The sequence below is a fragment of the Thalassophryne amazonica genome, chromosome 12 (assembly GCF_902500255.1).
Source record: "Thalassophryne amazonica chromosome 12, fThaAma1.1, whole genome shotgun sequence".
Taxonomy (NCBI): Eukaryota; Metazoa; Chordata; class Actinopteri; order Batrachoidiformes; family Batrachoididae; genus Thalassophryne; species Thalassophryne amazonica.
The window spans coordinates 34,500,965-34,512,088 of NC_047114.1; the positions used below are offsets into that span (position 1 = coordinate 34,500,965).

The following is an 11,124-nucleotide window of genomic DNA, read 5'->3' on the forward strand; positions in this document are numbered from 1 at the left end:
GAGAGACCTCCTGTCGGCACATTAGGTCTTTGTATGAAGTCCGTTTGCCACAACCACAGCATAAAGCCCCGTCACACATAGTATGAATGTGCAGGAATCAGCTCGACATGGCAAATATTGCCATAATTGGATGCAGTTGGGAGGAAAAGAGGCGTGGTCAGCATTGTCAGAACGCATCCAGATTACCTTGTCCACACCTGCACGATGGCATCCAAAAATGCATCTAGACAACAGGTAGATGACACAGACTGCTGTCAGATGGCCATAAAAGGCGCTGAAGACTGCCTGATGTCCAAACATCTGGATGGCAAACACGCTACTGGAGTGGGAGGAAGCGCGGTGTTCCTCCCTTTGCACAGGGCCTGCCGGTACTGAACATCGGAGTACAACCAATGTATGGACCGGACTCACACCACACGTGTCAAAGCCGGCATGGTGCGGTCACTCACTCAGTCATGCAATCACATCTGTGCTCGTTCTCCACTTCACAGCACTCCTGACCTCACGTGCGTGTGCGTGTGTGCATAGAGCAGGTGCTGGACTAATGCCATGATTGCTGAGTATGTGTGTGTGTGTTCACTGAATGAGCAGCTATGTGTGCACACATGTGTGCCGTTGCCAGCTGCTGGACACTGCTGGTAGTGGGCCATGCTGTCCCATGTGTCAGACGCAGCCTTTCCAGAGAACTTTAATTTCTTTTTTTGTGTGTTTTGGCCCACTTCGGCAGCACAAGGCAACTCTGGACACCGCAATGGTTGGATTATCACATGGGATTTAATTTTGCATGGTTGACTACAGCACACAGCAGCAGAATGAGAGGATTTTAATCACAGGCTGTGGTCCCGGCTCCATGTCCACACTGCACTGTGAACCACTCCTGGGCCATTGTTGGAGGTGAGATTCATGTTTATTAATGCTGCCACGGCCTGGCACAATAGTTCCACGTCATATCTCCTACAGAGTTAGAAGGTGATCATATATTACAGCGGTGAGATCCCTTCAGCTCTGAGCCTGATGTGTGCAATGACTCGTTACTGCCAATGACATGACGGAGAGGCGCAACTGCCCATGGTATATAGAGATATGATGGAGACAATCCATCCATCCATCTTCTACAGCTTAGTCCAATTAAGGGTCGCGGGGGGCTGGAGCCTATCCCAGCAGTCATAGAGCGCGAGGTGGGGTACACCCAGGACAGGACGCTAGTCTGTCGCAGGGCCACAAATAGACAAACAAACACAGACACACCCACACACACACCTACGGACAATTTTAAAGATCCCAATCCACCTAGCCCGCATGTCTTTGGATGTGGGAGGAAACCGGAGCACCTGGAGGAAACCCACGCAAACACAGGGAGAACATGCAAACTCCACACAGAAAGGCCATGGGAATCGAACCCACAACCTTCTCGCTGTGAGGCAACAGTGCTAACCACTAAGCCACCGTGCTGCCCTCATGATGGAGACAATAGTTAACAATATTTACGTTGCCCATAGGAAGGAATGGACAAATATCTGTACTGGAAGGTGTATTGTGGCAATAACAGCCTGTTCAGATTTGAGGTGGCGTGTGCACAGTAACGCACGGTGCTTTAAGTTTGATAGGCACTGTTCACCTTCACTGTACGTGATGAAGCGTGTCACATACATATCAACAGTTCCTTTGTGCTCCGGGGAGGAGTGGGGGACATTGGAGGTGGATATTATTATATGTGGCACGTGCAGGTCATACTGGCAGGCTTTGCCGTGCCAAATCCATCTTGAGGTTCTCTCATACATGCTCAAATCATTTCGGATCCTGTTTTGCCGTCATCAGAATATGTAAATTGTGGTCAGATGGTGTTCAGATTGCACATGGATCGCTGTCGGATAGGTGTCCCATCTCAACAGCGCTTTTAGGGTTTTGAACATGTGCATCACACTCGGGGCTGCTGGTCGATTTTGACCAACTGTGTGGACTCTTGCAGATGGCTGTCTGAACATTTTCAAACAACTGGACACTTTTCGGATGTGGGCCGAATCGTCATTCTGACGCCATTCGGCCTCATTCTGGCTGTGTGACGGGGGTATAAGACTGGAAACAACAGGACCCTGAAGACTTGGACCTGTGTTTTCCTACCAAGACATCAGCATTATCCAACACCTCTGTGTAGTGATGTCATGGCTCCATATGCTTTTCCCAGATGTGTCTCAAGCTTATAGGCCATGCTGCCATACTAAAATTTCTCAACAATGTTGATATTTTTCACTGCAAATAGACATGGCATTGATGGCTGCATCCTGGAAGTCACTGAAAGTCTGGATCTTGCCCTTAATTCAGGCAAATCACAAACCCAGACACTCATTACAGCATTGTTGACAAAGTCAAGGCCTTCCTCAAAGAGGACACCAATATGGCCTTCACAAGCTCATCCAACACCCAGCTCATGAAACCACTGAACAGTCAGAACACCAAAATTCACTGGGAAGAGATTCAGCATCCATTCCACAAAGCACTTACAGTGTTCACCATATAGACTGCTATGATGTCCCACAACTTACTGGGGAGGCATCAAATTCTCAGGATGTCCCATAATGCAGCCTGATCAACAGAATCAAGACCTTTGGGTAAATCAACATAAGCTCCAAAGAAGCACTGATGATATTCAAGCTTGCTTTCAATGAGTACTTGCAGACTTCAGATATAATCAATGGGCAAGAAACCAGACTGCTCTGATCACTGAGCAGGAAACAATTGGCATTGAAACCAATTGCAAATGACCCTTTCAAGTCTTTGGACTGACCCTGGGCTGGCAAAGAGAACACCATAACATCCCTGTAGTTGCATTCCAGGCAGATGTCATTTCCTTTCCAGAGAGGGACAAAAAGACATTTCTTCCAGTCTGCTGGGATGACACCTGCCTTCCAAATGCACTGCTTGAAATGCATTGAAGGAGTTCAGCCCCAAATACCACAGATCCTTGCAGTTTTACATGACTTCAGCTTTTTGCACCACTTTTGTAAGCTCAGAAATCCAGTGGCTCAGAGTTGGCTGGAAGATCAGCCATAAAAATCCTGATACTGGACATGTCCAGAATGATCAACCTTATATAACTGCCCAAGGCAGCTGGCACAACTGGGTAGTCCAGCCGAGTCATCAATCAGGAGCATGCTGTTACTTGCCATGACTATGAAGAGATGAGATCTAGATCTGGAGTAATGCAGTGCTTCAGTTCCTCTCTAAGCAGGTTGAGGGTTAATATACTCAACAAAAATATAAACGCAACACTTTTGGTTTTGCTCCCATTTTGCATGAGATGAACTCAAAGATCTAAAACTTTTTCCACATACACAATATCACCATTTCCCTCAAATATTGTTCACAAACCAGTCTAAATCTGTGATAGTGAGCACTTCTCCTTTGCTGAGATAATCCATCCCACCTCACAGGTGTGCCATATCAAGATGCTGATTAGACACCATGATTAGTGCACAGGTGTGCCTTAGACTGCCCACAATAAAAGGCCACTCTGAAAGGTGCAGTTTTGTTTTATTGGGGGGGATACCAGTCAGTAACTGGTGTGACCACCATTTGCCTCATGCAGTGCAACACATCTCCTTCGCATCATCCGTGAAGAGAACGCCTCTCCAATGTGCCAAACACAAGCGAATGTGAGCATTTGCCCACTCAAGTCGGTTACGACGACAAACTGGAGTCAGGTCGAGACCCCGATGAGGACGACGAGCATGCAGATGAGCTTCCCTGAGACGGTTTCTGACAGTTTGTGCAGAAATTCTTTGGTTATGCAAACCGATTGTTTCAGCAGCTGTCCGAGTGACTGGTCTCAGACGATCTTGGAGGTGAACATGCTGTATGTGGAGGTCCTGGGCTGGTGAGGTTACACATGGTCTGCGGTTGTGAGGCTGGTTGGATGTACTGCCAAATTCTCTGAAACGCCTTTGGAGACGGCTTATGGTAGAGAAATGAACATTCAATACACGAGCAACAGCTCTGGTTGACATTCCTGCTGTCAGCATGCCAACTGCACGCTCCCTCAAATCTTGCGACATCTGTGGCATTGTGCTGTGTGATAAAACTGCACCTTTCAGAGTGGCCTTTTATTATGGGCAGTCTAAGGCACACCTGTGCACTAATCATGGTGTCTAATCAGCATCTTGGTATGGCACACCTGTGAGGTGGGATGGATTATTTCAGCAAAGGAGAAGTGCTCATTATCACAGATTTAGACTGGTTTGTGAACAATATTTGAGAGAAATGGTGATATTGTGTATGTGGAAAAAGTTTTAGATCTTTGAGTTCATCTCATACAAAATGGGAGCAAAACCAAAAGTGTTGCGGTGCATCACGTCCTCACGGATAAGTCGAACAAATGCTTCCTTGTTTACCGTCAGTGCCATCAGAGCCTGGTTTTTCAACTCCCTGTACAGCTTGCCAACAAGATGTGCACTTGTACACCTTTATTAGTTAATTCTACTTCAACAGTGTGTATTAAATCTAATAACAGAATCATTATATAGCACATTTACATCTCAGATCCTTATAGCGACATGTATTTACACCAGGAACTCACTCACTCACTCATCTTCAACCGCTTATCCAAGATCAAGTTCCAGGAGCTGGAGCTTGTCCCAGCAGTCATAGGGCATGAGGCGGGGTACACCCTGGACAGGACACCCGCATGCACACCTACGGACAATTTAAAGTTTGCAATCCACCTAATCTGCATGTTTTTGGATGTGGGAGGAAGCCGGAGCAACTGGGGGGAACCCACGCAAACACAGGGAGAACATGCCACACAGAAAGACCACAGGTGGGATTCGATCCCAAGACATTCTCACTGTGAGGCAACAGTGCTAACAACTGATCCACCGTGTCACACTAGGAACAACATTTGGAATTCAAGTAACCAGGATTTGAACATTCAACCTTTCAGTTAATGGCCATCTGCCTCAAAAATCTGAGCCAGAGTCAAACAATAATGAACAGGAGCTCAAAAAGAAAACAAAAGAGCTCATATTTGTCAAAACTAGAGTGTAACTGTTAAATCTACAGACTTTTTTTGGAGTGTGAACATGTCAGATGGCAGAATCATTCGTCTGTTAACTTAGTTTAATATTCCTATTGAGTTTTGAGAAGAAAGTTTATACTTTTACGTACATTAAAATATTTTCAAAGAATCCTGCTATTTTAACTGAACTTAACTGAACTAGAATCATGTTAAAATAAATAAGTAACTCACAATCAGTGGCTGGTCCACTTCCTGTTCTCACAGCTGTCATTACTTAAAGTCACGCTGATCTCATCCTTGACACATAAAAAAAAAAAAAATCACTATTTTTGGCATCGGCGCACCCATTTTACAAGGTTGTATACGCTTTGATTGTGTGGGAAACGTGATGTGTTGAGGATCTGCTACTTAGGAAAGGAACTCTCTGACTTTTTTTTTTTGTTCGTTTAAACATGGTTGAAGTTAAAAGCGTCCACTTTGCTGAAACATACAAATTCGTCCCTGATGTTGCAAACCATCACCTAGATCCAACTACTTTTCACCATTTCCCAACTTGAGCAGTTTAAGAGAAGCCGTGCACATGTCACCTTCACTGCCTGTTGATCTGTGAGGCTTGAAAGTGACTCGGCCGATGATCATTGTTGTGACTTCATAAAGTGCACCCCAGTGGATTAAGTGCAGGTTAACCAGGAGAGTAATTGCAGCCTGGGAAAGGTGTGCAGCAGATTGGTAGATGATGATGCTGCAAATATTAAGTGATGATGCTGAAAGGTGACATTGTCACTGATGTAATGTTAGACGCCTGGTTTGAACACTGACGGTGGCGGTGCATAGCACTTTACCTTTTAAATCTCTATTTCCCTTGAAAAACCCACCCTGAAAATGTGTCCGTGTCACTATTATTGAGCCCATTCAGCAGCTGTGTTCATACTAAGAGCTCATTAAGACACTCGGTGACATTCAGAGAGCGCAGGATCCGCTAACCACTCTGTTTCATCCCGATGTTAAGTGCTATTGATTAGAATTATCCTGGTTTATGGACACATCCACTGCCACTGACAGATCTACTAACCAGCTTGGTTGGTGGTGATGTTGACGGTGGAGTAGCTTGGTGACGAAGGGTTCTTCCCAGACACTCCATTGACAGCCTGGATCTCAAAGCTGTAGCGGGTGTGCGCCTGCAAATTCCTTACGACCACCTTCTTCTGTCTCAGGCCGAGCCTCCGAGGGGCGATGTCCACGTTGTCGTCGCAGCGCGTGCACGGGCTGCGATCCCTCAGGCATTTCTTGCAAACGACGTTGTAGACCAAGTCGCTCCGCCCGCCCATGTCCTCTGGCTCCTCCCACTCCAAAGAGAGCGAGGTCTCGTTCACGCTTGATATGACGTTCTGAGGCGCTGAAGGGATGGCTGTATAAATGTGTACAAGTACAAACACACACTGTTATTCAAGAACATGCAGTTCTGTGCTCTCTGTGCAGTACTTTTAGTGTTCAAAATGTACTGTAAATATATGTAAAAGCAGGACATTACTTATTCAGTAACACATGAAATACTGTAATAATGTTTCTTTAATTAAGTCATACTCACCTTGACAACAAGTTACTATAGAACGTCAGGTGTCTTGAAAGCAAATATTTAAGACTGCAGCCAAAATATCCCATTAACGTAGTGCAACATGACATTCTGTTAGACAATCTTGCACATGGCTTTTTTCACAGATTTTTGTGGAGCCTTATGTGCCATCCTGTGCTTTGCATTCTCAAATTGTAGGATTATTCTGTGTTCCAAGGATGGAAAAGAAGGCACGATGCTGAAATACTTCAAAATATTTTGAATAATTTTCTTTGCGCACTTGCACGCATAAATTTTGTGCCACTTGTGTGAACTAGTCGTGAACATTGCGCAACCTATTCGCAAGATTGCGTGCCAATGCAGGGATCAAATTTGTGCAAGCATCAAGATGGCTTTTCAAGTGTACCAACTAATGACATGCATTAGCTAGGGCTGGGTACCAAACTTCGGTTCTTTTGTGGCACCGACTGAAATGCTTCGGTAGTACCGAGTATCAAAACATGCCTCGTCTTTCGGTGCCAAGTTTCGGTACCTGGAGGTTTATCACGTGATCAAGACTTCACAATTCCCTTATTGGTCCTTCAGTGCAGCCATTGTTTTTGAGGGTGTTTTATCGGGAAAGTGATGATTTCTCTACACTGATTGCAGACCCTGCAGCGGGTCTGTAATCAACTGCTTCTGTAATGGCTTTGCTTTGAAGCAATGAACCAACAAAGCAGTGCTCCAAACCACTGCTTTGTTGGTTCATTGCTTCGCTGATTTTCAGAAGTGGCAAATCTACTTCTTAACCCCTCTTAAAGCCATTAAAATATGTCAATCGTGAGTCACTTTTGTGCGGATTAAAGTTACTAACTGGGACTTCTGTCTTATTGTGAGAAAGAAACAAGAATCATCCCCTGTTCCGTTCGCACAGGTCCAAACGCTGTGCCAGTCTCTACTGAGTCAAGTTAGAAAGATAAGAGTCTGGTCGTAATTAATCATTTCAAAGCGAATTGCCATTTAAATCAAAAGACACCTCTTTCCAAATGTTGTAATACAAACAATAAACTGCAATTGATCAAACGTTTTTTTTCCTCCCAAAATCAGACATCCTGCGCTGACGTGCAGCAGCCGGCTGAGTTCAGCTCAGAGGTATGGAGTGACACTCATGCCAAAATGTCTGCAAGGAAATGCTTTTGACAAAAACTACAGATTTTCTTTATTTCTATTTATGTCCAGAGATCAAGGATCCACCATGTAGATTTTATTTAAATTCAGAGATCAAGGATCCTGTAACCAATTTCATATTTATTTATTTTAAGACTCAATAAAAGGTTGTTGATAATAAAATTATAAAATTAAATTGGTTTAGAAAAAAGTATCGTTCAGGAACCGGTATCGAAGTGAAGGTATCGGTATTGGTACTGGCATGGAAAATTTTTGATTGATACCTAGCCCTAACATTGGCACGATGAATTGCATGGCAGTGCGGGGATCACATTTGTGCAAGTGTCTGGGTTTACCCGTGTGAAGGGCCCTGAGGCCGCATTATTGTGATACTGCAAATTACTAATGGCAAACTTCAAACACGATTCTGGAACATTTTGAAACATCTGCAACAGTCATGTTTTACAACATTCTTTTGGAGTCAATATCAACAAGCCAATACTCAGCTGAGGTCCCCCACCTATTATGCTGATATGTACATGTGGTGTGTACATGCAGGTGTTAACAGATAATTGTGTGCACTGAAAAAAGGAGTTTCTTTAAAATGATATGCCAGACACAGGCCAATTTCAGTGAAGAGTACAGATCACTGCTGAAACTGAAGTGCATGTATACTGTGAAGTGTAATTATTGCTTCAGACCAAAATGTGTGTAAAAGTGAAAGCAAAACTTTCTGGGGACAGACAGTGCCTTTTTTCCAACGAATTCTCATGTTTGACATTGACCTTGAAGTCCAAGGTCAAATGCAGTCAGATCAAGGGAGTAAGGATACATGATTTCCTATAGGTGTTCAATACAAATGTAAGATGTAGAAATGGTATTGGAGAAATAAGTGACAATCTGTGGTGTGTGTATATATATATATATATATATATATATATATATATATATATATATACATATACACTCAACAAAAATATAAATGCAAAACTTGGTTTTGCTCCCATTTTGTATGAGATGAACTCAAAGATCTAAATCTTTTTCCACATACACAATATCACCATTTCTCGCAAATATTGTTCACAAACCAGTCTAAATCTGTGATAGTGAGCACTTCTCCTTTGCTGAAATAATCCATCCCACCTCACAGGTGTGCCATACCAAGATGCTGATTAGACACCATGATTAGTGCACAGGTGTGCCTTAGACTGCCCATAATAAAAGGCCACTCTGAAAGGTGCAGTTTTATCACACAGCACAATGCCACAGATGTCGCAAGATTTGAGGGAGCGTGCAGTTGGCATGCTGACAGCAGGAATGTCAACCAGAGCTGTTGCTCGTGTATTGAATGTTCATGTCTCTACCATAAGCCGTCTCCAAAGGCGTTTCAGAGAATTTGGCAGTACATCCAACCAGCCTCACAACCGCAGACCACGTGTAACCACACCAGCCCAGGACCTCCACATCCAGCATGTTCACCTCCAAGATCGTCTGAGACCAGCCACTCGGACAGCTGCTGAAACAATCGGTTTGCATAACCAAAGAATTTCTGCACAAACTGTCAGAAACCGTCTCAGGGAAGCTCATCTGCATGCTCGTCGTCCTCATCGGGGTCTCGACCTGAGTCCAGTTCGTCGTTGTAACCGACTTGAGTGGGCAAATGCTCACATTCGCTGGTGTTTGGCACGTTGGAGAGGTGTTCTCTTCACGGATGATGCGAAGGAGATGTGTTGCACTGCATGAGGCAAAATGGTGGTCACACCAGATACTGACTGGTATCCCCCCCCGCCAATAAAACAAAACTGCACCTTTCAGAGTGGCCTTTTATTGTGGGCAGTCTAAGGCACACCTGTGCACTAATCATGGTGTCTAATCAACATCTTGGTATGGCACACCTGTGAGGTGGGATGGATTATCTCAGCAAAGGAGAAGTGCTCACTATCACAGATTTAGACTGGTTTGTGAACAATATTTGAGGGAAATGGTGATATTGTGTATGTGGAAAAAGTTTTAGATCTTTGAGTTCATCTCATACAAAATGGGAGCAAAACCAAAAGTGTTGCGTTTATATTTTTGTTGAGTATATATATATACACACAGTGGTGGGCTCAGATAACCAAAAAATTAACTTCGATAACAGATGATCAGATAAGTGAAAAGTTATCTTTGATAAAGATAAAACGATAAACCACCCAAAAATGTATCGGAAGTTACAGATAACTGATAAATTCCAATATTGTCTCTTGTACATTTGCAACTACTAATAAACTGAATTTGAGTTTTAATGCCACAATAGCTTCTAGTAATATTAAAAGTGACAACAGACCCAAACAATGAGGCCACACTTTTGTCTTTGAACATCCTGCCCGCTGCTGGAAGTTCTTGTTTACTACACAGCTTCCAGCACAGCCGCACCCTGAGAGCAGCCATAAAGCCAGCTCTCTATCAATCACAATGCTCCGGTCAGGCGGAGGTCTTGGAAAATAAAGTCATGCTGACTTATGGTTTTGATTCATAAATAACATTAATACAGAAAGAATAACTCCATTAATGTCAATTCTATCATTTGTACAAAGTTAAAATATAACATATATCTTTTAATGTTGAATAATGCACTAATTCTGAGGTTTTGTAACAAACACAGACAGATCGCAAAGGATTCTGGGTAAAAGTGCCTCTGTTAAACACTGATTGGTTCAGTCATTCATTATGTAAACCAACACGTTAAAGTGACGTGTGTCGTGTGTTGGTGTTTACAGATAAATGTGCTTTTGTAAAATATTCCATTTTTTATTTGTAAAAACAGGCATTTTTATGGAGCCCTGGAAGTGTCATCGCAAAATGTTTTGCATGTAGAGAGAATGTGCGCTCATTTTATTAGTGCCATGCTCACGTTCGATGATGTTGTAAAACGTGCAGTCAATATAAATCTTGACACATAAATGTTGGCGTTACACTGTGCGAGTTTTGGCCCTTTTTCAGATGATTTTTCATTCGTGCGAGAATTTTTTGGACCGAGTTTCAGGTTAATCGTGCATCCTGCATCGTGTACTGTACATGGAGTAACAAGCTGTGTTTAACATCTCACGACCACCTCCTGATCGCCGATCGTATGGTGAAATGAAAATCAAACCTGTTTGATATTATTTTGGTCGGCTGTCGTGAGGTTATCCTGCTGCTGAGGGGCTACAAGCGTCCAACCGCTTGCAGTGTGCATGTGCAAACACCGCAGAGCTGTCTTGTAATGTTTTTTGTTGTTGTTTTGTTTTGTTTTAAACTTAATTTGTAAAAAAAAAAAAAGAAAAAAAAAGCCATTTGCAAAGCCAAAAAGTTGATTTGACAACCATCTGATATAACCAGGGTCAAAATAAATAGAACACTGCCATCTACTGGT

The 11,124-nt window shown here is 43.3% G+C and overlaps 1 protein-coding gene across 1 annotated transcript in view; it reads right to left on the reverse strand.

The window, feature by feature from the left end:
• The window catches only part of ephb3a (eph receptor B3a), a 158,211-nt gene that overhangs the window by 89,312 nt on the left and 57,775 nt on the right, over positions 1-11,124 (reverse strand). The window contains 1 exon segment of the mRNA XM_034182756.1: positions 6,084-6,419. Within this exon segment, the coding sequence (XP_034038647.1) occupies positions 6,084-6,419 (336 nt within the window).